Below are 27,870 nucleotides of genomic sequence, written 5' to 3'. Positions count from 1 at the left end.
CCCCCAGGAATCCTCAGGTCCCTGCCTCTAGCTCCTCTTTTCTGGTCTCCTTCTTCCAGGCCCTTCTGGGGTCTACTTTCTCCTCCCAGCAGCGCACAGCCCCTGGGGTCACGCTAGCTCTGAGATGTTCCAGGATGTTCGCTGTGGAGGCGGTGAGAACCGCTAAACCGGTATGCTGAGCTTGGGCGCCCTCTAGTGACTGGTGAGGGGAGGGCAACCATCTGGGCAGAGACATTTCCCTCTCCCCCCACGAAGAGGGGTTTGAAGCAAGTCCCTGACCCTGTCTGAGCCTCAGTTTTCCGTCTCCAAACTGGGGCTGGCGACTCTTCAGCTGTCCGTGCTGTGATGAGAAGGCAACAGCCCCTTTACACAGCATCCAGCATTCTCCTAGGGTCTAGCACAGAGTAGAGGTTTGGACATGACTCAAGAATGTCACTCTGAACTGAGGCTCCCCACCAGCTGCAGCCTTAGGCCAGCGAAGCCTAGGACAGTCAGGTCTTCTGAAGGATGGAGTAGCCTGCTCCATGCTCTCCCACCCATAAGAAACCAAGTCAAAGGACACCAACTGTGTGCCTCTCCATGTCAGCCTCCTGACAACTCATCTTCTCTCTCTGCATTTACTCCTTGGACCAAGATTGCTCCAAAGGCCTTCACGGCTTCTTTTGAATAGATGGGGAATCTAAGCCTCAGAAAGCTTAAGGGGCTTGCCTGAGGTCACACAGCTAGTGAGTGACAAGGCTGGGATTTGAACCCAGGATTCTGTAACTCCTTAACACCACCTTTTCTACAGAAGAGCTGCAGGGATAGAGGACATCACTGGATCCCTACTGGAAAACAGGCTATGAACCCCAAGAGATCAGGGACTTGCTGTTTTGTCCAGCACTGGCCCAGAACTGAGTAGGTGCTCAATCAACATTAGCTGAATGAATAAAAAACAGTGATTGGATTGACCTCAGTCCTTTGTCAAAGCATAGAGTTTCCCCCCTCCCTGGCCCCATGAAAGAGACTTATTAATGTATCACTAAAAGAGATTTATTATGTTGCCATCTGTAGGAGAATCCCTATAAAGAAAGTCAGAAATCAGAAGAGGGAACAATGTCTGATATCCAGGGCAGGAAACAGTAACTTTACTGCCAAGGCAGGGTCAATTGCCTTCATGATTGAAGGGGCTCCTTCCCAATTTTCAAGGACTCCCTACAACTTGCAGTTTGCAAAGTTCACTGAGGTTTGGGGAGGGCCTGGACCCCCGCTTCCTACTTTCGCTTCTGCCTTAGGGCTATGTTTGGGGGTTTGCCTCAGTTTCTCTAAACACAGTATCTACTGGCGCTGGTGGTTCAGCTGTCAGCCCCCAAAGACCCCGGTTCAGGCCAAGTTTTCTGCTGTGGGATCCCCTCCCTGGCCGTATAAGAATGGAGACTAGTGACAGGTGGGAGGAAGGGTCTGGAAACTCAGAGCCCCTCAGAGGCAGGCAATTCTGTTACTATGTGGTTTCACTCTGATCCCTGAGGATCTAATTATCTGTAAAACCAGCTTTAAGCAAACCTTATAATGAATCAGTTGGAGGTAAAGCAGGCTCTCAAGTATACCATCTCAGACTTGTTGGGCTCCCAACAAGAAATGAAGTTTTGTTTCTGCCCTAATTGCTGTTTCTGGAACCTCAAGGTTGAGTTTGGTTTCCTCCTGACTTCCCAGGCCCAGCTGCATGCTGTCCGCCTACGCGCCTTGTTCCAGGGCTGCGTCTCTGCCTCTGCGGCTGAGAGGTTGAAGGGCACAGATCTGCTTCCGCTGTCCCCACAGACCTGGCTGATGGGTGTGTGGGGGGTGGCCTCAAGTCCCTGGCAGTTGGGCAGCTCTGGGGTGGGATCCACACCCGGGGTGGGAGGGCTGACTTCAGATGGTAGGAGAGGAGGAAGTAATCCTTTATTGCTGATTCAGCTGCGCCGTAAGCAGGTGAGTGATACCATCGGACATGCTGAGCTGGGGACTTGCCATCGCTGGGGCACCACGATAGTGGCGCTTGGAGTCCAGGAAGAGCTGGCGGGCGAAGACTGGCTCCACCTTTGAGGGTGTGGGGTGCAATGAGTCAACACTCTCAGCACCCCCTAGGTTTCCATAGCAAGTCACAGCCCTGGTGACAGTCTCCCCACCCCACAGACACTTTACATGCAGGGTCCTACAGACCAGAAGGTCATCAAGTCAGGAAGTGAGGACAGAAGGGAGTCAGTAAGGGGCTGTTCCAGGTGATTGGAAGGCGTGGCTCTTCACTGGAGTGGGAGGTGACTCACGTGGGCCATGATGAGCCGCTCCTCTGGCTGGTCTGGGGGCCCTGGGTACTCCTCACCAAAGCACAGATGGATTTGGTACTCGGGCTCCTGGCCACCATCCTGCAGGTGGGCTCGCAATTCTATAGGCAGCAAGACTGGGGGCTTGGGAATCCCACCTGGTGCTTATATCCCATGCCCATGTCCTGGAAGGCCACATCCCCATTGTGTGCCCGTGCCCTGTGCCCACTTCCACATCCCTATACCTGTTTCATGTCCCACATCTGTGCCTACTTCCAGTGCTCATGCCCTGTGCCTTGTGCCTCTATGCTCACTATCAGCCTGTGCCCATTGCCATCCACCTATACCTACGGTGTGCCCAGTGCTTGAGTGCCCAGCCTAGGCTTAGCGCCCTATACCAAGGCACCTGCTCAAGTCTTACGCTCATGCCGCACAGCCAATGCCCCCAGCCTGCCCCGTGCCTACCCTCCCATAAGTCTATGTCCATATCTGCGCCCAGGTCCCCCGATGCCCATATTCGTTCCCGCTCGCGGCGCTTGTGTGTCTCATCCTCTGTTTCGATGTCCACCACAAGCCCAGAATCCATAAGCCCATTCGCCTGCCCTCACATCTCGCGTGCGCCCTCTCCTCTGCTCTCGTGCTTCTGCCCACGCCCCTTGTGCCCAGCCACTCTGTCCCACAATGCCAGCGGGCCCACCGCCGCGCTCTTACCCTCGAGGAAGCGGCGCGTGTCTAGCAGCTGGCAGGTGCGCTCGCGCTCCAGCTTGTTGGGCTGCGCGCGGTGCGGGGCGAGCGGGCCGCGCCAGTACACGCGGCCCCGGCACAGGCGCTTGGCGAACACGCCCTCGGGGGCCACCCACAGCAGCACGCCCCGCTCCAGGTGCCGTAGCAAGCGCCGCAGCACGCGGGCGCCGGGCGGCGGCTCCGGGAAGCGGACCTGCGCGAGGCGCGGCGGCGGCCCCAGCAGGCGCTCGGCCGCGGTGACTGCCCGAGGGCTCAGGCGACAGCCCTCCGCGGTGCGCGCGGTGGTTTCCTGCACCAGCTCCGCGCCGTAGAACAGCCTCACGTGCAGCCAGCAGTCTGCGGGCCGGGAGAGGGGGCGCGCCGGGCGTTGGAGGCCCCAGCACCGAACACCCTCTCAACAGGGCAGGGGACGCCCCCACCGCCCGAGGTCCTGAGGGCCCCCATATCGGGAGGTTTTGGTGCTTCCTCCGGATAAATGATAATGATAATTCTAGTAGTAGCAGTAGTAGCACTAGTACCAGTAGTAAATAGCTGCAGCTTCCAGTATAAATGAACTGGTAGTTGAGCTCCAGAGTCAAAAGCATAGGACCTGAGGCCACCTGTACAATTGGGACAGGCTAGGGCCCTTCCAGTCCCAATCTCTGGGATTCTAGGAGCTTCTTCCCAGCAAATATATATATTTTAAAGATTTTATTTATTTATTCATGAGAGAGAGAGAGAGAGAGAGAGAGAGGTAGAGACACAGGCAGAGGGAGAAGCAGGCTCTATGCAGGGAGCCTGATGTGGGACTCAATCCCAGGTCTCCACGATCAGGCCCTGGGCTGAATGCGGCGCTAAACCGCTGAGCCACCCGGGCTGCCCCCCCAGCAAATATTTTAATGCTGATACAAGCAACAATAAAACAGCAGGTTCCCATATGAGGGGACAGCAGGATGCTCAACAGGTTGGGCTGGGAGCTCTGCTGCCCTGCCATTGCATTTTGATCTTTCAACTGCCACTTACGAGCTATGACCCGAGAGTAACTTTCCCAGGGCTAGGGACGCCTGGGTGGCTCACTGATTGAGTCTGTCTTTGGCTCAGGTAGTGATCCCGGGGTCCTGGGATTGGGTCCCACATCAGGCTCCCCACAGGGAGCCTGCTTCTCTTTCTGCCTATATCTCTGCCTCTCTCTGTGTGTCTCTCATGAATAAATGAATAAAATCTTAAAAAAAAAAAAAAACTTTCACAAGGCTACTGTGTGATTTCAGGCAAGGTTCTTTTTTTTTTTTTTTTTGGTAAGGTTCTTAATCTCTGTGTTGGGTTTCTGTATCTGTAAAGTGGGGGTGATAGCAGTATCTATCTCACAGGGCTGCAGGAGAGCTTAGGAAGATGCCTGGCATAAACTAAGCCCTCAACAAATGTTAGCTCTTTTTATTATCTGGGCTGGGTGCTTTGGGTAAAAGACAAAGGCTAACTGGCTCTCCCCAGTTCTGCACACTAGTCAGAGGGGAGAGCCTGCAGATTCCTTACCAGGGTTGCTGAAATCCTCAGAGGAGGGCAAGGGGCTCCAGTGGTATGCAGGTTCCTGCACCTGGTACCCTAGGGAAGGAGGGGAAGCTGTCAGGCACCACTTCACCCTGGGTCTCTCCACCCCTAGGTCAAGGTCCTGGAGGAGGCCAGAGAGGAGGCAGGCATGAGTGAGGCGATCTGGTCCTTACTGTGGTCAGCCAGAGGGCCTGTGAGTTGGGCAGCTGATGGCAGAGAGGCCCGCTGGGCCAACCTGGGGGGTTGTTCCTCGTCCTTATCCTCTGTGGTTGATCTGGAGCTGTCCTGGCCATTGGGAGAGATTTATGAGTGTGGGAGAGGAGACTGGGGGCCACAGGAGTTCCCAGAATGTCCTCAATTGGGCAGAAGGAGACCTGGACAGACTGCAGGCCAGTTGGGGTCAATAGAGGCTGTAAGGTTTCAGAGCTCAAGACCTTTTCTCTCCCAGAGGTAAAGAATTGATGGGGCCGTTGGAGATTAGGGGGTTCCTCACTATGCCAGGAAGAGAAGAGTGAAGAGTGAATTAGCAGATGGGGGTTCAGAGGTGATAGAGGGGACAGAGGTGATAAAAATGGAGACAGAAGTGATAGAGATGGGGGACAGAATATAGAATGCATGCTGATGGAGGCACTAGGGACAGTGGATTGGACCAGGCTGGTGGGGGGATGGGGACAGAGCAATGAACCATGGATGGTGGGGGAGAGGTGGTGGTGGTAATGGGGATGATATGGACAGGGTGATGGGGGTGGAGATGCTGGGGTGATGGCAACAGCGAGAAGGTGAGGGAAATGCAGTGACAGAGCTGCATCTGATGAGGGCAGAGTGATGGACCCAATGATGACAGGGGCAAGGGGTGAATTTCAGGAGAGAGGCCTGAGGCAGATGGTGATGGAGTTGAAGGGAACAAGGGGCACCGAGAGGTGATAGAGGCAAAGGGAACAGGACAATGGAGCTGAAGATGGTGGTGCAGATAGAGCAGAGGTAAGAAGAGGTCGAGCTGGCAGGAGGGATGGGGATGGTGATGGAGCAGCAGCTGGAGGAGAGGACAGGACAGATGACAGTGCCAGAGAGCACCGAGGGCAGTTCGGGTGAGAGGTGACTGAGCTGGCAAGGCTGCAGAAGCTTGAAGGACAACCAACCTGATCTGTCCTGCAGGCCGGCTCTGTCACTTCTCTGGGGGACTCCTGCTGACTCTGAAGAATGTTCTTCTTTTCAGGGGGAGCACAAGCCCTGGCAACTGGGTGGAGCAAGAGGCAAGCTGTTGTTTCCTGGGCCTCAAGGGGAGCCCCCCCAATAGAGGTAATCCCACATGAGGATGAGGTCACAGCATGATTTCAGGCAGGGCCCACGTCTCTCTGGGCTTCAGTCTCCTCCTTTTCTAATGGGAACAGAAATTGAATGTCTATGGGTCTTTCTGTGTTTACCAACCCGGGAGTTTAAGCTTAATAAGCCCACCATTTCTCCGTTGACATACAGATGGGCAAGATGAGGTTGTTATTGCCCAGAGAGCTTTCCTCGGCCCCTACCTCCAGGGGCAAGATGGTACCTGGACAATGGGCACCGTTGGACACAATCCGGTAGACTTTGTAGGGGTTGGAGACATCCAGCTGGCTGCGCTCGCGCACCTCACAGAAGTCGGCGCTCTTGTTGAGGGCACAGCGGAGCCGGGTCTTCCAGGTTGGAGGGTCCTCCTTGTCAATGCCCTCTAGGTGCTTGCCCTTGTATATGGCCCAAGCCTGAGGATGAGCAGGGGTGCTTGGGGAAGGATAGACCTGGAGTGGGGCTGGTGCTGTGCAGAAGGAGGGGGGCCTGCCTCACCTCCCACCCTTCTCTCTCTCCCTCCAGGCCTCTGTCCCCTTCCCCTTCATCCTCTTCTGTTTCTTCCTCCCTCCATCCAACGCATGTTCCTCAAGCTCCTACAGTGTGCCAGGCCTGAGCCAGAGACTGGGGACTGAATGGGGAACAAGATAGACATGACTGCTGCTCTCTAGGAACTCAAGTCTGATGAGAGAAAACAGCTACAAACAGCTAAATGGAAATAACAATATTCCAGGTTGTGGATTATGATCAATTTAAAAAATAGGATCGTGGGATATAAAAGAATGGCAGTGCTTCGCTATCTGGAGAACTATAAAAATAAATCCTGACCTATTGCCACAGACAAAGTGGACTTCAGATGATTCAAAAACCCAAGGTGAGGGCAGCCCAGGTGACTCAGTGGTTTAGCGCCACCTTCAGCCCAGGGCATGATCCTGGAGACCGGGGATCGAATCCCACATCAGGCTCCCTGCATGGAGCCTGTTTCTCCCTTTGCCTGTCTCTCTGCCTCTCTCTCTGTCTCTCTCACGGATAAATAAATAAAATCTTTAAAAAAACAAAAAACAAAAACCCAAGGTGAGAGGTGAAAGTGGAAGCCAATAGAAGATAAAACTCTTTCAGGGGGAAAGAATGCCTTCCTGTGCCCCCTCAAAGGCATGGACCAGAAGGCAAAACAAAGATGATGTCTGAAATCGGCAAGGGGCTAATTTTAGAACATACAAGGAACTTCACAAACCAACAGGAAACCAGAGAGCATCCCCTAAAGAAAAAGTTCTTATCAAAGGGCAAGAATGGGCAATTTAGGGAGGAGGAAACCAGAAGCCCATGAGCATATGAGGATGTACTTTAAACTCATTAGTGTCAGAGAAATGTACAATAAAAATGTGAACTACTGGGGTGCTTAGGTGGCTCAGTGGGTTAGGCATCGGACTCGATCTTAGCTCAGGTCTTGATCTCAGGGTCATGAGTTCAGGCCCCACGCTGGGCTCCATGCTAGGCATGGAGCCTACTTAGTTTTCTTTTCTTTTCTTTTTTTTTTTTAAGTGAGCTATCACCTATAAGCCAACAAAATATTTAGTGAGTTGGATAATGCCAGGAGATGGTGGAGATGTGGACACTATTAGTGGGTGTGGGATGGTACAGAGCTTCTGGATGGTAATCAGGCATGTCTCATCAAATTAAGTCTAAATATACTCTCTGAGTAGAAATCCCAATTCCAAAGGAATTCTCACAGGGGCTTATGAGGGGAGCAGGGCTAGGATATTCACTATAGCATTGCTTGTGGTGCTCAAGAGCAAACTTGTGTCCATCCCCAAGAAAGTGGATAGAGGTGTGTGTGTGTCATGGACGCCCACTATAGAGTCTATGCAGCATCTAGAAGCATCTAGGAGCAACAAATAAGATGTACAGAGAACAAGAATAAATCTTCAGAGCATGATCCTGAGCAAAAAAAGGGAAGACACAGAATGAGATCTATAGACAACGTGAAGTGTATGAGGTAAGCATACATACAAAACATTTCTCTGTAAGAAAGCATACAGACCAGAGATATTTGTTAAACACATTAGAATGACTAGTGGCAGAGGCATTAAATGAATAAGAATATGAGGGGCTACTTTAGAGGGGTTATCAGAAATGCCTCTATGAGGAAGTGGCATTTGAATTGATGCCTCAACGAAAAGGATGGAGTCCAACAAAGGGCTGGGGGAAGGGTGGTCTAGGTAGAAGGAACAGCAAGTACAAAGGTCCTGAGGTGGGAAGATTGATAGATTCAAGCAAGGCCTGTGTGACTGGAGCAGAGGGACCACAATGGAGGGCAGGAGGAGATATATTGGTTGCAAAGACCACATTCAATACTGGAGGGTTTTAACTCATGAATCCTATTCAGTCATTGCCTTCAGAGATTCCAGACCTGATGTGGAAAAATGAACACCAAACAGAAAACGGAGCTCCTGTGTTGGTGCTGCTTGGCAATTGTGAGAACTTTAAGGCTTGATTTTGCTGCCTGCAAACTGTGTCCACAATACCTAACCTGATGTGGTTGTGCGGGGTATAGCATGAGTGGTCTCGGTCTGTGTAAAGTACTTAGCACAGTGCCTGGCACACAGTCAGTGCTTATTTATTGAATTTTTGTTCATTATATTAAGGATATAACTGAAAGTTAACCTGGGCACAGGACACAGGGTACTATCACTATGATGAAAGAGGGACCTTTGCTTTGCTGCTCTGTCCCCCAGCACCTAGAGTGGTACCTGGTACACAAGAGACACTGTGTGTAACTTTGTTTTATGTGTGTTTCTGTTTAAGAAACATTTTATTTCGGGATCCCTGGGTGGCGCAGTGGTTTGGCGCCTGCCTTTGGCCCAGGGCATGATCCTGGAGACCCAGGATCGAATCCCACATCGGGCTCCGGTGCATGGAGCCTGCTTCTCCCTCTGCCTGTGTCTCTGCCTCTCTCTCTCTCTCTCTGTGTGACTATCATAAATAAAAAATAAAATAAATAAATAAAAAAAAAGAAACATTTTATTTCATATAAACTGTTTCATTCCCATTGAGCTCATGGCCAACAGCACAATAACTTATGCCCGACTGAAACTTGTCTGAAGCTTATTTTTTCCATAAGACACATCATAGTCTTGTCATATGTGGGAATGTTAGACAGCACTTTGGGGTTACACAGGCTTGGGGGCCGTTTTAAATAGTAAAATTGCCAACAAAAAGCACAAAAATATGGGAAAATGGGGCACTAAATAGCCCTTGAAAAGAACACCTGTTTCTAGTAGAAGAGCTGAGACAAGAAAGCAAAGCATCACTTTGTTCAGCGTCAGCTGGGAATGTGTGCATCTGGGGACCAAACTGGCCATTCTGCACCTGCCCGTGGGCCACAAAAGTGCCTTGAGTACTGACTTTGGAATTGCAAATACATGTTAGCGAATATGCAAATCTGCAAATATAGAATCCGCAAATAATGAGGGTCCACTGCATGTGGTGCAGGGAGGGGAAGAGAAAGTAGAGACAGATGGAAGCTGGATCGTGAAGCTCCTCAAAGGCCGAGCTTTATCCCATGCCCTTTGGGGCACCAGGAGGGTGCAAAGCCAGGGAGTCCCTTGCATGGGTCAGCGGTGGATTGAGGGGAGGGGAGGGCCAGTCTCTCAGAATCTCCCTCTTCTGAACAGCACATGGTCCTAAGGGACAGGCTATGTAACCCCCCCCCCCCCCCAGTTCAATACTCACTGAGTACCTTCTGTGGGCCAGGCCCTGTGCTCAGTGTCACAAGCCTCAAGTAGCTGCAGGCAGTCTGCTGCGGAGGAGTTGTTTCAATGGAAGAAGCAGAAGGAATCAGAGGTGGCCTAGGAGAAGCACTGAGTTGGAACTTAATAAACGCATTCAACAGATGAATGCATTAGGGAAGGCTCCTGAGATGTTTAAGCTGAACAAGATGAGTTGGCCAGGTAAAGCTGAAGAGGAGAGGGTATTTTAGTCAGGGTGAACAGCAGGTGCAAAGGTCTAACAGTGACAGACACATGAAGCATTTAGAAACTGAAAGAACTGTCAGGCCAGGTCTAAAGCCAGGGAAGGGAAGGGTGGAGAGAGATGAGCCAGGGAGGAGCAGTTCATGCACAGCTCTGAGGTCTTGGTAAGGAGTTAGAACTTTATCCCAAGAGCAATGGGGAGGCCATGGAAGAATTCTAAGTAGGGAAGTGTCAAGGCAAGATTTACATTTAGGAAGATCTCCTGGGATCCCTGGGTGGCTCAGCAGTTTAGCGCCTGCCTTCGGTCCAGGGCATGATCCTGGAGTCCTGGGATCGAGTCCCACATCGGGCTCCCTGCATGAAGCCTGCTTCTCTGTCTGCCTATGTCTCTGCCTTTCTCTCTCTCTCTCTCTCATGAATAAATAAATAAAATCTTAAAAAAAAAAAAAAAAGGAAGATCTCTCTGGAGGACTGAGGGGAGATCTGAGGGGCAGGAGGGAGCAGGGAGCTCTGTGAGGTTATTGGGATTGTCCTGGTGAGAGATGGTGAGATAGGAAATGGATCCTAGCAGATGGACTGCAGAGAAACTTCTGTAGGAAGAACCAGCAGGCCTTGGTGATAGAGTGCAATGAGACTGGAAGGGAGAGGAGAAGCCAGGGTTCAGGTGCCTGGCTCTGGAATCTGGTGACTTTTAGTGTCACCTTCCATCTGGGGACACACAGAAGTTTGTCGAGGCAAACTAGGAAGTGTGGTACTGAAGATGTGCTGAGTTTGAGAGTTCTGGGGGTCATGAGACCAGCAGGCTTGGGGCCTGGAGGGGAGGCTGGGAAAGGTGGGGCTGTGGAGGAGGGGAGTGGGCCATGAGGAGGGAGGTCCTGGAGCAGTGCTGAGAGTACCCACAGAGGAGTGGAGGGCGGGGGAGGTTGAGTTTGGGGTCAGGAAGGTAGAAAGAAAATGGAGTGAGGGTGGTGATGGGAGCAGATTCTGGAAACCAAGTGAGAGTGTATCATGGAGGAAGGGTCCACCGGGACCAGACCAATCAAGAGGTCAAAGATAATGGTGATGGCATCTTTGGATTTGTAAACGAGTGATGTTTAGCAGAAGGGACAGAAGCCAGACTGAGGGAGGGAGTTGATGACCAGACCTGTGAAAGTAGGAGCTGAAGGTGGCTATGGTGTTTGGGTGGTGGCAGTGGCTGGCTTATTGCTCAGAGGAGAGCTTCCAGAGTTTTGAAGTTGATGGGAAGGAGGCAGTTTGAAGGAAGTTAATGGTGACTGAGGCTGGAGAGGGCATCCCTGGAGGAGAAGCATCCTTGGAGGGGGTGCATCTGTAGAGGAGGGGCATCCCTGGAGGGGGGGGGGCATCCCTGAGAAGGGTTGGTGTAGGGAAGCACCGAATGTGTCCCTAGGCTACCGAGATTGGCAGTTTGGAGGGGTGGGAAGTTGTGGGAATCCCCGGTGGTGTCTAGTTTCCCCGTGGGAAGGGAGGAGAGGCCTCCTGGAGAGGTGGGGGATGGTGCACGTATTGCCCCTTTGGCTGATTCTGTTTTAAGAGGGCATCCTTGTGGAGCCCTGGCGGGGGCTCAGTGGCTGAGCATCTGCCATTGGCTCAGGGCGTGATGCCAGAATCCCTGGATGGAGTCCTGCATTGAAGTGCCCAAAGGGATCCTGCTTCTCCCTCTGCCTGTGTCTCTGTGTTTCTCACGAATAAGTAAAATCTTTTTTTAAAAAAAGAGGGCGTCATTGGGTCTCCCATGCATGCACAACACTCTCTGCAACCTAGAGACAGCTGAGGCTAAGGGGCAAGCGAGTGGCCCTTACCCTGAAGAGTGCCGCGTCCTGCTGCGCCCGGTAGCCCTGCTGGGCCGCGTGCTTCCAGGGGATGCGGAAGAGGGTCTTGCCTGCGTCCTCCCAGCGCAACCCCGCGTAGCGCCCGCTCTCGATCTGTGCCACCAGCCAGTCGCGGAGGCGCAAGGGACCCCCGGCCCCCGCCATCGGTCGCCGGCCGGCGGGGACCTTCCCTTCCTCCTTCCGCCAGGGGTCGCCGGCCATCCAGGACGCAGTGCGCCGGCGGCCAGGTGTGGGGTGCGCGGTGGCTGGGACCCCAGCACGACCCAGCACGACCCAGCACCACAGAGAATAGCGAAGCCACCTGGATGGCGCGCGGAGGCGGCGAAACTGAAAGTTCTGGATGGGCGAGTTTCGCTTTCCTTTTCTCTCCCTCTGACCCTGGGAGGCCCAATCCTTTTGCCCTTCTCTGTGGTAGCCTGGCCCAGAGGGCATCTTGTGAGACAAAGTGGGCATTTAGAGGCACAGTGGGATGCTAAGACCCACTGGAGGGTACTGGGGAGGATACCCTAGGATCTGCCTGTCCCCGCCGGGTTTCAGAGGAGCAACCAAAGGCATCCATTGCCCCACCCATGCACCTGTTCTCTGTCCTTCCCAGCCTATGGGAACCTTACAGGTCTCTTTTCAGGACCTGGACTGTAGAAGTTGTAAAGCCATGGTGCTTCTTAGACTAACTCTCATCAGAATTGGGAGGCAGAGACTGGTTTACAGTGTACATACAGCCCTTGCCTCCACACCAGATCTGCAGAAAAAGACTTTCTGGGCAAGAAGCCCAGTAATCGGCATTTAACAAGTTCTGTGGGATTCTGATCCAGGTGGTCTATGGGCCACACTTGGAGAAATATTTCCTTAAATACTGGGGAGTTCTCATCTACGGTGTTGACCTGGCTAAAGCCTTTCTTGCAGGTTCTCAGGTCAGTTCTCACTACAGTGTGTGAGATGAGTATCATTACCCATTTACTATTAAGAAGAAGGTGGGTGCCTGGGTGGCTCAATCGGTTGGGCATCTGCCTTTGGCTCAGGTCATGAGCCCAAGCTGGAGAGGGGATCCAGTCCTGCGCTGGGCTCCCTGCTCCTCGGGGAGTCGATTTCTCCCTCTATGCATCCCCCCTGCTTGTGATCTCTCTCTCATGCTCTCTCTCAAATAAATAAAATCTTTCTCTCAAACAAAACAAAACAAAAAATGGCTCAGAGAGATTAAAGCCCTGTAAAAAGTTCATGAAGCTAGTACCTGGAGGCAGTCAAGATCTGAACCTGTGTCTCTCTATTCCCAAAGCCCAGGAGCCTAAACAGTGCCCCACACTATCCCTCAACAGTTTACACCTGGGGTTTACGGACACCCACACCCACAGAAAGTATATACAAACTCTTTCATGTCTGTGCATTTTTCTAGGGTTTGTATCTTTCATTTAATTGTCAAAGGAGGGTTGCAGTTTGAAAGAGGTCTAGTCGCTCAGACTACTCCACCCTTTGTTGCATACAGGGAGGAAACTACAACTCCGAGCGAACAAAGAGCTGGATGCCCAGTCAGCATTGACCAGAGGCTGGTAGTACTATCTTTCATGTAGCACCTATCACGGGGGGCTTTCTTCATGCTCCGTACCCTCTGTTCTCACATGCTAGCCACCACTCAGTTCTGACCCCTCTATAGTTATAGCCATGACTCAGACTCACCTGTAGGGCTCCAGCAGGGCCCAAAGCATTTCATAGGATTAAATCCAAGAGTAATAATTACATCTTAGCAGGAATTTTAAGTGTGCCAGACAATCTCTTCATTTTTCTGGGTGGCAGAGTCATAGTAATTAGGAGGATGGGGTTCCCAGCCCCACCCCTGGCTAGCTGGTGACCTTGGACACCAACTTCAGTTTCCAGAGGGCAAGGCTGGGCAGCAGGTGAGGATTATTTCATCCATCCTCCCACCCCCCCAATACTGGAATCTGGGCTCCCCCCACAGCCCTGAACACAGTGCTCAGTGCATAACAGGAAAGGAACTCCATACAGGTGGCTCTTAGAGGTTTTTCTGACCCCTCTCAACTCCAAGTTACCTTTAGTTCAGAAAACTCAGCTCCGATGACCTCTGTTCACCCTCGGGGTCACTCTGCTGCTTGCTTGGGCTGCCCAGAGGCCTTCCCTCCTCAGTGGCTGCCCCCCCTGGCCTTTAAGCTCCAGGTGGGAAGGGTCTTGAGTGGGAGAAGATATTTGCAAATGATATATCCAATGAGGAGTTAATATGCAAAGTATATAAAGAACTGAATACAAGTCACCACTGAAAAGGCCCCAAATAATCCAGTTAAATGAGCACCAAGGAACTGCTTCTTAACAGCCACCATGGAACACAGACTGTCCAGGTTCAAATCCAGCCTCCCCTACCCTGGCTGTCCTCAGGCAAGCAGCCTACCCTTTCCGAGCCTCAGTTTCCTCCCAAGGATTAAGCGAACTTATGCATATAAAAACTCAGGCAAGAAGGAGGCGCTCTAAAGCTCACTAGCTAGTATTTGTGAGTAGCGAAGAGGAAGGAGCTGATGAGGAGCAGAAGGGCTCAGCGGGGGAAAGGGATTCATAGAGAAGGAGGGCTTCAGGGGCCTTTTCAGGAGACCAGGACTCCATGGAGAGATAGGGGTGGGGGTCAGGGCAGTGAATGGAGTCTCAGGATTCAGCCCAGCCCAGAGCAGTTTTTGGGAGGTGGCAGGCTCCTCAGGCCCTATGGGACACAGACCCCCGCCCCCCCACCTCGGCTTTGTTGCCTGCAGACTCTAGCCCCTGGCGGGCTCCTGCATCCCTGCCCCTTGCTGAATGACCAGGAGAGGCTCATACAGACAGCTTCTGTGTCTCTTTAATATCCTCCAGGCCCATCCACCCCCCACCCATCCACCCACTCCCACTCCCGCTGCCTTTAAGGGTGGAGGCCCGGGTGCCCCCTCCCCCCAGCCCAAGGACTAAGGCACCAAGTGGCTGCAGCAGGCCGGTCCAGACACAGAGACGCAAGGATGGAGGACACACAGACTGCAGACGCAGACAAGCAGGGCGGGCATCAGGGGCGGGGGCAGGGTCAGGCCGCCGCGGGGCTCCCACGGGCTCTGGGCCCGTCCTGGAGGCCGTGGGAGGCCCCGACGGCCCCGAAGGGGGGCAGTCGTTAGGCAGAGGGGCGCCACGGCGGGGCGGCCGGGATCCTCACTTGCCGCCTTTACGGGACAGACACCGCGGGAGGCAAGAGAAAGTCTGCTTGACGCGCGCCAGCAGGGGCAGCGGCCGGTGGGCCTCCCGGGGCGGCCGCGGCACCAGGCGCTGCAGGGTTCCCTCCGAGGCCGCCGAGTGCGCCGCTGGGGACGCGGCCGCGGCCGCCGAGCCCTGCCGGCAGCGCTTGCACAGCGGCAGCAGCGCGCGCACGTCCTCCTCGTCGCGGAAAGGGCTCTCTCCGAAGCGCTCCTCCAGCTGCCGGCGGAGCTGGACGGGGGGTGGAGGAGACGGGTCGGCCGGTGCCAGGCGGCCGGCGGTCCCCTCCCCAGTCCTCGCCGCTCCCGCCGGTCCGCGAGCTTCCCAGCCCCCGCTAGCCCCTCCCCTTCCTGAGCATCCTCTCCCCCTCGCTTTGGAGTTTCCAGGGCCCTCATGGAGTGCCCTCCTCCTCGGAGTCCCTTCCCTCTCCTGAACCTCCTTCCCCTTTGACACTTCATCTTGCAGACCTGCTAAAGCCCCCAGCACCGTGGGGACCACATGAACCCTCCTCCCTGAGCAACAACCCCACCCACACTGGCTTCCTCTTTGCCTGCGCCTTTCCTCAAGCAGCCTTGAAGATAAGCCTGAGTACCAGCGGGCCACTCCCACTCGAGGGGAGCCTTTCTGCACCTACTGCTTCTGTCTCTCATCCCTAATTCCCAGGGAGGTGTCGGTTCTTGACATCTCCATGTGCCATCTGCCCGGTGGGCATAAGAGAAGGAGATGCTTTGGCCTCATCAGGAAACCAGGGGTGGAGTAGGGAATGGACATTCCTCCCCAAAGGGGTCAAACATTCAAATGGTAGAGCATGCAGTGCTGGGCCCTTGTCAAATTGAAGGATCCACAGTCTGGCCCAAAGGCATCCAAATTCTAAACTAAAAAGGAAAAGAAAACATCTGGCTGACCACACAAAATACACCTAGGGGCTAGATTAGCTAAGGGTCATGAGTTCGAGATCCCCAGAAAAATCTCCTGCTAGGTCTGAAGCACAGGCTAAATTCTTTCCAATCAATTCTCAACTCAAGCGGGAAGAGTCTCCCTGCCCTGCCCAGCTCCTGCCTCTGCCCCAGCCCTACCTTCCGGGAACTGCCCCAGCCAAACTCTTCCAGCTGCTGCCTAAAGCCTGGGTTGGGGTTGGCGATAGGCCGGGTGGCCTTGATGGCTTCAAGCACGTCCCGCCAGCCTAGCCCCGTCACAGTCATCACATATGCCGTCACGATGGTGGTGCTGCGGGAGATACCTGCAAAGCTGGGATACCCGGCCCCCCCAGGCTTCAGGTAAGGCCCAATCTCCTCCATGCCCTTCCCTCACACACCCCATCCCCACACCTCAGCTCTCCCACCCTCAGACTCTGATCTTCCATCATAGAGAGCCTACCAGGACCTGTTTTCCCACTTTCTTTGCCCATGCTGTTCCTTATGCCTGGAGTATCCCCCTGGCACTCTCCCACATCACAGGCCTGAGTGAAACATCACTTCATTCATTTGTTCAACAAACATTTCCTGACCATCTGTTAATTTTCAGGTACTGGGGATATGGTAGAGAATAAAACAGACATGGTCTCTGCCATCCTGGGGCTTACAGTACGGTTGGGAGAGATGGCCACTAACCAAGGAAGCAATTTCAGGTGGTGATAACTGCTCTGAAGAGCAATCCAGAGGCTAAGAGATCATATAGGAAAAGGCATTAATCTAGTGGAGGGGATAGGGAGGGAAGAGGGAAGGGGTTTCCAAGGAAATGACATCAAGCTGAGTCCTGAAAGATGGGTAAAGGTCAGTCAAGAATGTTCTGGGCAGTGTACAAAGCCCATGAGGTGGGATTCGGTGGATTTGGAGGGTGGGGAGTTGGCCAGTGCAGCTGGAGTGGGGGAAGGAGGAGCAGAGGGCAACAGACAGGCTGGAGGAGCTGTTCTTAGGACTGGGGCTCTTACAGAGCCGCCCTGAGCCCAGCATAGGGTAGGTGCTCAGCAGGTAGGTTTTTCTCCATTTTACAGAAGAGGAAATGGGAATCTCAGGGAGAAAGAGCTCCTTGGCCTTGGCCACACTGCTGGTAAGGGACAGAGCCCTGATTTGAGCCCCCGATCACCCTCCATCAGATGAATGGTAGACTGTCATGCATGGGGACAAGATGGAGAAGGTCTATCCCAGGTTCCACATTCCCCATAGGGTGTGTGTGTGTGTGTGTGTGTGTGTGTGTGTGCGTGTGTGACATAGAGGACAGCCCCTTACTTCCTCCCGTCCTTCCTCTCTTAACTCACCAGTGCACAAGGCAGTTCCCCCCATTGAGGCGGCAACAGTGGATAAAGTTGATACATTCTTTGAAGTGCTTTTTGCTAGAGAAGGAAGAGATAGGGTAGGGAGCACTGGGGGGGCATGTTCTCCTAGGAATTGTCCCCCTCCACACTGATGGGGTGCCAAGAGCCCTGGGTCTTCGAGTCAGCCAGCCTAGGCAGAGAATAGGGGCCTGTACTATAGAACAAGTAGAGGTGGTGTGAATTAACAATGGCGGCATTTCAGGCAGGGAAAGAGGCCAATAATGAGAAATCACACCATGGAGGCAGGAGTGCCTCTCCAGTGGATCCTATTTGCATGGAGGGTTTATCTTTCAAGGAAATGGGTGTGAGGGGACAGAGGACTCCCACTCTTCCAGGGTCTACAATCAGAGCATCTGGGGACAATGTTGGTCAGCAACGGGTTGGGAGAAATATCTGTCTGGGTTACTTCCAGGCTGGGAGGTACTGCTGCTAATAACAAAACATAAAAATCCTGCTTCCTGAGTCCCCATTACATGCAGGCCCTGTCCTAGATCCTCAACCTGTGCCATCTGATCTCAGAGAGGGAAAGCGATTTGTGCAAGGTCACAAAGCAAGTAAATGGCAAAGCCTGGCTGGAGCCCAGAGGTCTTAACTCCAAGGCCAGGAAATGGCTGAGCCTGACCCCTTCCAATCTGCTGGGGCATCTGGTCCTTAGACAGGGTACTCTCCATTTCACAGCTAAAGACACTGAGCTCTGGAAGATTACAGGTCTTGGCCAGGACAATAGGCAAGGGTGTAGCTGAGACAGAGTCAAACATAGGTCTGAGTGACCACTTGTGCTAGGGTTCCCAGGATAGCTCTTTGGCATGAGTCCTCTCTGTCATCCCCCAGACCATCCCCCACCCTCCCTCCCATTACCACAGAAGACACTTCTGTTGGTGCCTCCAGAGAACTTACATGGGTACCTCAGGGGTGTCCGCCACAGGGATGCGAAGGTAGGTTATGTCCTGTAAGTACAAAACACACATGGGCAGTGGGGGCGGGGGCCTTGGCTGCACCCCTGACCTTGGCCAGGGCTGCCCAAGCACCTCAGGACCCCAGTCCAGCTCCTGCCCCTCTCTGAGCCACTGCTGCCCCCTCCATCCAAAGAAGGTGGATATCACCTCTGAGTGCCTCCCAGCTCTGAGTTCCAGAACCTTCTGAGAAGATGGTATCCTAACCTCATAGGTGATTTGGGCAAGAGGACTTGATAAAAAGGATCCAGGGACCTTTTATTTAATAAGTGGAAAAGGGCAACTAACAATGACTCTCCTCCAAATGAGGTTTACAAAAATCATACCCAAAAAAGGGCAAAACAGGGTCCCTGGCTGGCTCAGTGGGTAGAGCATGCACCTCTTGATCTCGGGGTTGTGAGTTTGAGCCTCACGTTGGGTGTAGAGATTACTTATTTTAAAAAGGGCACAACGGATTTTATTATCTTGACAAGAAACAAAAACCATTAACATAAGTTTATAGCTCATCAACTGCAGTTATAAAAGTATGTGCTGGGCAGCCTGGGTGGCTCAGCGGTTTAGCGCCACCTTCAGCCTGGGGCGTGATCCTGGAGACCCAGGATGGAGTCCCACGCCGGGCTCCCTGCATGGAGCCTGCTTCTCCCTCTGCCTGTGTCTCTGCCTCCCTCTCTCTCTCTCTGTGTGTGTGTGTGTGTCTCTCATGAATAAATAAATAAAATATTTTTAAAAATTTGTTTTAAAAGTATGTGCTAATTATTCAAATAATCAAGGGATGAGTTTTCTGTAATTTCTCCCACAAACTGGCTGTGACATTCTTTACTTCTTGCTTAACCTTCACACAAGATCATAAAGCTGATTTGAGCTCCTCTTCCAAGAATCACTTTTCTCAAGGACCTCTTTTAATCCTTTTATATTCAAATTACTCTTTTTCAAGTGCCAGGCCCACCACCAGCCTGGCTAAGGGACCCTGGGCCAGGTCCTCACCTGTTAATGGCTTTGTGTGAGATTCCAGTCCTTCTGGGACTCATTTTTCCCAAGGTCACACCACCCTGTATCTTTTGCAAGGTTTGCAATTTCACTTTGCAACACATTTGGCCTTGGGATTGCTTGGCATCATCAAACCCTGACTGGTAAATTCACGGATAGATGGGGAGGCAGAGCTGCTGTGGGAAGAGGTAAGACTGTTGGAGTGGGGACTCATTTGGCAGGCAGTCATTTCATTAGTCAATCTACTCATGACTTGACAACCTACTCCATGCAATCTAGTGATTGCATCCTCCAAATACTCCAAAACAAGCCTGCTCTATAAAGCAAAATCAGGCTGCACTGACCTGGAAATTTCTTGTATGAATGACACCAAGAATCACAGATTATTGGAGGTCTGATCTTAGAGACCATTAACTCTGACAAAGGGGGAAACTAAGGCCCAGAGAGGGAAAGGAACCTGTCTGAGGTCACATAGTAAACCTGTGACAGAACTTGGTTTGGATCTCAGATCTTCAGAGCCCATTTCCACCCACAGTTATTCCCCTTTAGTGGGTGACATACATTCTAATAGATGAAGAATATGATTAACTTTGCTATATCAGCTGTAATTTGTTGACTGTTATGTGGCTCTCAACAACTCAGTAAGGCATGTACTATTATAAAGTCACCATTTTAGGGGCACCTGGGTGGTGCAGTCAGTCGAGTGTCTGACTCTTGGTTTCCACTCAGGTCATGATTTCAGGGTTGTGATCCTAAGGTCATGATCTCAGAGTTGTGAGACTGTGCCCTGCATTGGGCTCCATGGTCAACAGAGAGTCTACTTGAGATTCCCTCTTCTTTTCCCTCTACCCTCCTGCTTGTACTCGCTCTCTTTCTCTCTCAAATAAATAAATAAATCTTTATAAATAAATTCCTATTTTACAGATCAGGCAATGGAGGCTCAGAAAGGTGAAGCCCTGGGCCCAAGATTACAGAATAAGTGGTCTGGATTTCCTACTTTTCTCTTCTGGGTTACAACATCCTTACCTGTCTTTTCTAGGATTCTATAATACCAGCACCAACCCTCCCAGTGGGGGCCATGCTTTACAGTGTGCAAAACATCTTCACCTTCCTGCAGCCCCTTTGCATCCTCACAACAGTCCCTCTTCGGGCAGACAGGACTGAGGGATCAGAGGCCCAGAGATTACACAGCAAGATATAAAAACCAGAATCACCCATTTGTATCATCTGTTCATTTGGGCAATGGGAACCCCGCATAGGGGCCGTTTTATGGCTCAGGGTGAGGCCTCTGGGGTCAGACCATCAAATCCTAGCTCCTTAGCTTTGTGGATGTGTGGCCTTAGGCAAGTTTCTTTACCTCTCTGGGCTTCAGTTGCCAAATACGGATCAAATGGGGATGCTAATGTAAAACAAATCAGTTTTTAACAGAATGACCTATTATGGGTCAGGGAGGCAGTATAGGACCCAGCAGATAGTAAGTACTTGATAAATGAGTGCTGTGGGGTCTAAAGCTCCCCTCCACAACTGTACGCAGCCCAAGGACGGGGGTAGGGAGTACCTGCAGCAGAGGCTGGGGTGACTCGTGGATAGAGATGATATGCGTAATCTTGTTCCGGCCCAGCTGGTCCGGATCTTTGGCATCTGAAAGAAACGAGATGCCTGTGCCAATCTAGTCAGAGTAACTTATGTGTCCCTGACGGCCAAGAAAGATGGAAGCTTGCTGCCCAGCTCCCTGCCCCACCCCTCCCTCTCCACTTTGGCCCACTCTCTGCTAGCCCCCTTGTCCTTGGACACCTGCGTTCCTGGCATGACAGGTCCCACCACACCCCTAGGCTTCAGTCTTATCTCTATGGCTCCCACAAGTAACAGCCCAGCCTCTTCCCAGCCTTGCTCATGCTTCCTTCCATGGCAAACACCTTTTCCTGGCATATCCTTGACCTAGCAACTCTACTTCCAGAGATCCTGTCTACAGAATGGTTTGCTCACCCAGAAAGCTGTGTGTAGAGGATAATGTTCTCTGTAGTACTGCTCAAAACAGTAAACACACCAGAAATTGTTAAAAAGTGGGAGCAACCTATACGTCCACCATGAGAGAACTGAATAAATAATGGTATAGTCATACTTGAATATTGTGCAGCCATTGGATAGAAAAGACCCCTCTGTGCTGATGTGCAAGCCTGTCCACAATATACTATCAAATAGGAAACAGGTCACAGAACAGCATGCAGAATGCATTTTTGTTTTAAATATTACATCTGTATCCACAAAGATATATGAAAACCGACCCAGGGATAAACCTCACACTTCTATCAATGGCCATCTCTAAGGCCTGGAATTCCAGTGTATGCAGCTCTTTTAGAATCAGAATAAAAACATATCCCCTCTCTCCATATGTCTACTTCATTTAACACATTCACTGAGTACTTACTATGTGCCACCTTGGCTGGGCATGGGAGTGTAGGGGCAACTTCATGGCCCCTGCCCTCATGGGGCTTCAGACTTAAGATTCAGAGCGTACTTAGCCCAATACTCTTGGGCTTGAGGCGTGAACTGCTGAGGTGGCTCCCAGGGAGGAGGAGATCAGATTTATGGGAGTGGAACATCTATGCCAAGGCCGGTGGGGGGCAGGCAGGGGTGGAGGGGGAAAGCCCTGTGCTGGTGCAGATGCCCCTTCTTCTCTGAAGCTTTCTCTGACTCCACGTGGAAATGCGTGGAGTCTCAGAATCAGCTGGTCTCTTAGCACAGGCCTGGGACTGGTAGAGGGCCATGGCCTTGGGACAGAGTGGGTAGTGCTCACTAGCACGTTTCTGGGGCAGAATCGAGTCTCGAGAGACCTCCTCTCTGTGTAGAAGCTTGTAGGGGGAAGGTTCCCAGTTTCTCCACTAGAAGCAGCACCCCCAAACAGGCCTCAACCCAGAACCTCAGGGCTGTAAGAGCTCTAAGAGTGAGTGGGCCTTGTACTGGAGATACTGGGGCTCAGAGGAGGTGCAGACTTGCTTGGCATCTGGCAGGCGTTTCGAACCCTTTGCACTGGAGACGCTCCCTGCCCACAAAACACTTAGTCCTCATGAGCGCCTTCTCCCTCCCAGCCTGGCATTGCTTCCCTGCCCCCGGCCCCATTCCTGAGAGCTTCCAAGGTGTGTGGGCCAGAGCATGAATGGTGGACACAGGCTTGGGACAGGCAGAGTGCCATGGCCTTGGGACAGAGTGGGCAGTGCTCACCAATGAAGTTTCCGAGGTAGAGTCCAGGAAGTACCTACAGGAGAGACAGGCTGGGGTCAGTGGGGTAGGGATGAAGGCTTCCCACGGGGTAGCTGGGGGCCCACAACCCATCCTCCTCCTGTGACAGGTGTCTGGACCTCAGGACTCAAGGAGCAATCTCCTCCCCCCACCTCCTGGGCCTGGACTCTGCCCCAGGGGTGAGGGGCAGGCCAGCTTGGGCAGGGGTGAGAGCTGGAAAGGTCGAGAGGAGAGGTAGACTTGCCAGGTGGGCGGTGGGGAATTCTGAGGAGGGAGACGGGAAGGCAGGGACAGGAAGAAGGACATGCAGAGGCAGAGGGGGAAGAATGGAGAAACAGCACCTGAGAGAGTCCCAGGAGTCAGAGACAAGGAAGACAGAGACACCTGGAGACAGGGCAGGGCAGGGGACTCGGACAGAGTGTGGGAGTGACAGAGAGCCACACAAGGAGCCAGCAAGGAACAGCCACAGAAACAGGCAGAGACAGACACACGGAGAGAGACGTAAGCGGAGACACAAGGATGCGGGGTCACAGAGTCGCCGGGAGACCGAGACCGGGACACACGGCGCCTGAGGGCGAGGGCCAGAAGGTCAGAGGCGGGCACGGCCACGCCGGCGGGGCGGGGGCGGCCAGGGGCGGGCTGCGCGACCCCCGCCCCCCTACCTTGGTCATGCCATTCCCCATGATCCCGGGGGCGGCGGTCCGGGCGCACCCCCAGCTCGCCGCCCGGAGAGCGCTCGGCTCGCAGCTGCCCTGCCGGCCCAGGCCCGGCGCCTGCAGCCTGACGGGGAACAGGGGCCCCTGCCCGGCCGCCGCCGCCGCCGCCGCCGCCCGCCGACCCCCGGCCAGGGAGGGAAATGGTGGTGGAGCCGCCGCCGCCGCCGCCGCCGCAGGCTCCTCCTACCCCCTTGGTCATGTGGGGCCCCCCCCACCGTGGGTCGCGGCGGGGGGCTGGACAAAGCCCCAGTGTGCCGGGCCCAGGGCCCGCGGGACAACGGCAGCTTGTTGGGCCGCGTGGGGCCGCCACCTCCGGAGGGGGGGCGGGGGCGCTCCCCCCACCTGGCACCGTCTGGCGCGGGCGGGGTGGGCGCGGGGGCGGGCGGAGCCCCCGGCCGCCGCCGCTCGGATCCCAGCGCCCGCGCTGCCCCGACCTCCCTGGGGCCCTGGGCCGGGAGCCCCGCTGCCTCGGCCTGGCCGCGCTGTCCCAGCAGAAGCGTGCGGGGGGCTGGACTTGGGTCGCTGCGGGTCCCCCTACATTCACATACTGTGTGGGTAATTCCTTCCTTCGGAACAGCCTCACTCCTGCCCCGCCCCCATGCAGGCATCCTACCGGCCAGCCTTCCTCCTCCCCCACTCCTGCGGCCATCTGCCCTCCCGTCCTCCAGTCCTCCCATTCATCCCTTCCTCGGTCCATCCATTCATCCATCCGTCCATCCTCCCTCCCTCCCACTCTTTCATCCCATCCACTTTGGCCTCTATGAGGATGGTGCCATCTGGGTCAACTCTGCTGAGACCAGGCATAATTGCCCTTAGGGGCCTCAAGAGATCAGGGGTAAAATGTGAGGGGGGAGATGTTCCAGACACCTGGGTCCCTTGGAGTAAAGAAGACTACAGGAGGATGTAGTTAGAGTCCACAGAGTCCTGGACCTGGAAAGGTTCCAGATCCTATTCACCTCTGACCTGCTGGGTGACCCTGGGCAACTGCCCTTGGCTCCCAGCTACCCTATATCCAGGTGTCTCAATGCACTGAGGTGAGCCCTCTCCAGCTGCTAGGACCAAAGCTGAAGAATGTAAAGTAGTTGAGACAGCTCACCTCCTGTGGGTCTGAAATCGAAGCAGTTGAGCCAACCTGGCTCCTCCAGCCACCCTCTGCCCTACATCTATAGTAGTAGGTGACTATGGGGGGAATGTTGGTGACAGAACCTGTTTGAAATGCAGTGACTAGAGAGAAATAAAACTGTCTTTGGCATTTCTTTCTTCCTCAAATTCACAGTGTACCTGAGGCTGCCTATCTCATTTCTCTTTGTGCCTAGGATTCTCATAAAAACTGACTTATTCAACAAATGCTTACTGAGCACCTACTGTATGGTAGGTACTAGGGACACACAGGTGGCTAAGGCAGACAGGGTTCCTACCTTTGTTGGCTAATAATGTAGACCAACACTGCCCAATAGAAATATAATGTGGGTCACATGTGTAATCTTAAATTTTGTAGCAGCCACATTAAAACAATAGAAAGAAATAGGTGGTTAATAATCTATTTAGGGACGCCTGGGTGGCTCAGTGGTTGAGCGTCTGCCTTCAGCTCAGGGTGTGATCCTGGGGTCCTGGGATCGAGTCTGGAATTGGGCTCCCCGCAGGGAAACTGCTTCTCCCTCTGCCTATGTCTCTGGCTCTTTCTCTGTCTCTCATGAATAAATAAATAAAATCTTTTTAAAAATTAATGTTTTTAAATTTAATCCAGTATATCCAAAATATTATCATTTCTTTTTTTTTAAATATTTTTATTTATTTATGATAGTCACACAGAGAGAGAGAGAGAGAGGCAGAGACATAGGCAGAGGGAGAAGCAGGCTCCATGCACCGGGAACCCGACGTGGGATTCGATCCCGGGTCTCCAGGATCGCGCCCTGGGCCAAAGGCAGGCACCAAACCGCTGCGCCACCCAGGGATCCCCCAAAATATTATCATTTCAACATGTAATTGATATTTTAAAATTATTGAGGTATTTTGCCTCCTTTTTATTGTATGAAGTCTTTACCACCCAGTGTGCACTTTACACTTAGAGCACAGCTCAGTTCAGGAGCCACATGTCACTTGCTTAGCACATGGCTGGGAGCTACGTATCGGACATCTCAGGTCTAGGAGGGAAGGCAAACAAAATAAGCAAATAGAAAAAGTGTTTACAAATGCTCACAATTTTCAGGAAAGGAAATAGAAAGAGGCAGGAAGAACATCTCTAAATAGGCAACATCTGAGCTGAGACCTGACATAGAAGAAAGGCCCAGCTATTTAAAGAGTAGAGAGATTTGGGATACCTGGGTGGCTCAGTGGTTGAGCATCTGCCTTTGGCTTAGGTCAGGGGTCCTGGAATCGAGTCACATATCAGGCTCCCTGCATGGAGCCTGCTTCTCCCTCTGCCTGTGTCTCTGCATCTCTCTCTTTCTCTCTGTCTCTCATGAATAAATAAAATCTTAAAAAAAAAAAAAAAGAGTAGAGAGATTTCTAGCAAAAAGAACAAGATAAGCAAAGGCCCTGTGGTGGGAAAAGTTTGGCCTTAGTGAACGGCTAGTGGGACTAGGGTGGAAAGGGTGTGCCAAGGGGGTTGAGGCTAACGAGGGAGTGGGGAACCAAGCCTACAGGACTGAGTATGGCCATCATGGGGAGTTTAGGTTTTCCTCCTCTGTGTGTTAGAAAGCTGGTGGGAAAACTTAACAAAGGAGGCCATCTGTGTCATCTGGTTTACATTTTAAGTTGGTCACTTTGACCCTTATCTGGAATGAATATATTAGAAAGGTGAAGCAGGGAGGCCAGTGAGGCAGTGGTGCCCTGGGACACAGCAGGAGCAGGGAAACTGGACAGAAGGAGACAGACTTAATATTTCAGCAGCACAGCTGATGGGACTTTGCAAATAGATTGTATGTGGGGGAAAGGGAGGAATTCTAGGACCATTCCCCATTTTCCTGCCTTGAAAACCACTGTTTGTGCCACGGAAGTGAGAGCAGGGCTTCATCTATTCAACAAATGTTTATCGGGCACCAAGTTATACAGGAAAAATTGCACCAAAGATGTACTGTCTGACGTGTGTTTCCTAGAATGCCCACCCCAGAGATGGCATAAAGAAATACTGGCAGAGGAGTCCTCACACTAGTTCCTAGTCCTGGCCCTGGCCTTAGCAGCTCCATGGCCCAGGGCAGGCAACCAAATGCCCCTAGGTCTCTTTCCTCATCCACTAAGGGGCAATAATTAACAGTGCTTTGCACTCTTACTTGGTTGTTGGAGGAATAATCAGGTCGCATGTACAAAGGAACTCCATCATGTTAAAAACCCTGTAAAAACACCAGATGTAGTTATTAAGGCTTAACACATTTGATGTCAATGAACTGTCCTGCCTTCAAAAGTGTTACCTGTCAAAAGTTCAATTTGCCTTAGATAAGTCAGGGAGATATTATTTTACAAAACCAGGAATATGAAGATGCTAAAATGCAGGTCTCACTTTATCACTTCCTTGCTTAAAACCCTTTTGCGTGGTTCACTGTGGTTGGCAAAATAACCATCTCCCCAGAGGGGTCTATGCTCTAATTCCTGGAAATTGTGAGTACATTACGTTATATGAGTAGGGAGATTTAAGGCTGGAGATGGAATTAAAGTAGCTGATCAGCTGACCATGAGATGGAAAGATTGTCCTGGGTTATTCGGGTGGGCCCAATGTCATTCCCCAGGTCGTTGTAAGTGAGAAAGGGAGGCAGGAGAATCGAGTCAGGGGGGATCTGATGATAGAAATAGAGGTCAGAGTGGTATGATTGCTGGCTTTTAAGATGGAAGGGGTCATGAGCCAAGGAATGTGGATGGAAAAGCCAGGAAACAGATTCTCTCCTAGAGCCTCCTGGGAGCCCAGCCCTGCCGACACCTTATGTTAACCTAGTGAAACCCACTTCAGGCTTCTGACCTCAGAAGCTGTAAGCTCATACATTTGTGTTCTTTTAGGTCACTCAGTTTGTGGTAATTACAGCTGCAGTAGGAACCTAATACACTCACCAATGCCCTTAAGGAAAATGTTCAATCAAGGCTTTGTGGGATCTGGCTTCTGTCTCTGTGACTTTGAGTAAATTTCCTAAATTTTGTGAATCTCGGTTTCATCATCTGTAAAATGGAAGAACCTCTATAGGTCTGTAGTGAGATTAAGTGGGCGGATATATTTCAAGTTCCTAGTAGAGAGAGCACATGACCCATCATCATAATTATCATTGTCATTATTATTATCATGGAACACCTAACAGGGAGTTAGGAGGCCCTGGTTCTGCTCCCCTCACTAGAGCTCTGTTTTCAGATTTGTAAGGACACAGCAACAACATAGGGGTTTGGCAGCTTTATCTCTTCCCTCTTTCCCACTCTTTCCTGGTCACCAATCTGCATTTGCTTCCACAAACATGCTTCCCTCTCTCTGATTTCCAATTTTGCACACGCCGTTCCCTCTGCCTGGAATGTTCTTCCCATCCCCTTTGCCAGACTAAATCCCATTTCCTCCTGCCAATCCTCGCTGACCCCAACTAAAAAATGGTTAGACCCCACTGTTAGACATTCCCAAGGCATCCTAAACTTCTCCCTCAGTCATGGTACTGATATTCTTTTCTTGTTAGGGCAGAAACCAAAAAATAAATCCAGGTAAGAATACCTTGGCCTATTTGCTTCAACTGTGTTGTTTAAATAAAACAAAACATTGCAAACAAACTTAAAATAGTTAAAGTTTCCTATC

General features: G+C 52.2%; 3 protein-coding genes across 3 annotated transcripts in view; 1 reads left to right on the top strand and 2 right to left on the bottom strand.

The window, feature by feature from the left end:
* Window positions 1–1,016: 1,016 nt before the first annotated feature.
* LOC121478419 (interferon regulatory factor 4-like) lies at window positions 1,017–11,835 on the bottom strand. Its single transcript, XM_041733500.1, has 8 exons — window positions 11,662–11,835; window positions 6,097–6,286; window positions 5,690–5,787; window positions 4,724–4,835; window positions 4,536–4,604; window positions 2,994–3,362; window positions 2,286–2,404; window positions 1,017–2,058 (listed from the first exon to the last, which is right to left on the bottom strand). Exons 1-8 carry the CDS (start codon window positions 11,833–11,835, stop codon window positions 1,921–1,923), a joined length of 1,269 nt encoding a protein of 422 aa, XP_041589434.1. The 3' UTR covers window positions 1,017–1,920.
* A 2,674-nt stretch (window positions 11,836–14,509) lies between these two features.
* On the bottom strand, window positions 14,510–23,263 carry LOC121478420 (dual specificity protein phosphatase 15). The gene is made up of 7 exons (XM_041733501.1): window positions 23,058–23,263; window positions 22,378–22,411; window positions 20,714–20,796; window positions 18,113–18,162; window positions 17,159–17,233; window positions 15,978–16,149; window positions 14,510–15,132 (listed from the first exon to the last, which is right to left on the bottom strand). Exons 1-7 carry the CDS (start codon window positions 23,076–23,078, stop codon window positions 14,860–14,862), a joined length of 708 nt encoding a protein of 235 aa, XP_041589435.1. The 5' UTR covers window positions 23,079–23,263; the 3' UTR covers window positions 14,510–14,859.
* TTLL9 (tubulin tyrosine ligase like 9) overlaps window positions 23,077–27,870 on the top strand; it is a 48,507-nt gene continuing 43,713 nt past the window's right edge. The window contains exon 1 of the mRNA XM_041732377.1: window positions 23,077–23,310. Coding sequence (XP_041588311.1) covers window positions 23,077–23,310 — 234 coding nt within the window. The remainder of the gene's footprint in view (window positions 23,311–27,870) is intronic.

This window comes from Vulpes lagopus, chromosome 18 (genome assembly GCF_018345385.1).
Source record: "Vulpes lagopus strain Blue_001 chromosome 18, ASM1834538v1, whole genome shotgun sequence".
NCBI lineage: Eukaryota > Metazoa > Chordata > Mammalia > Carnivora > Canidae > Vulpes > Vulpes lagopus.
The sequence above is the reverse complement of the archived record's forward strand: the minus strand, read 5'-3'. Positions and strand labels throughout refer to the sequence as shown.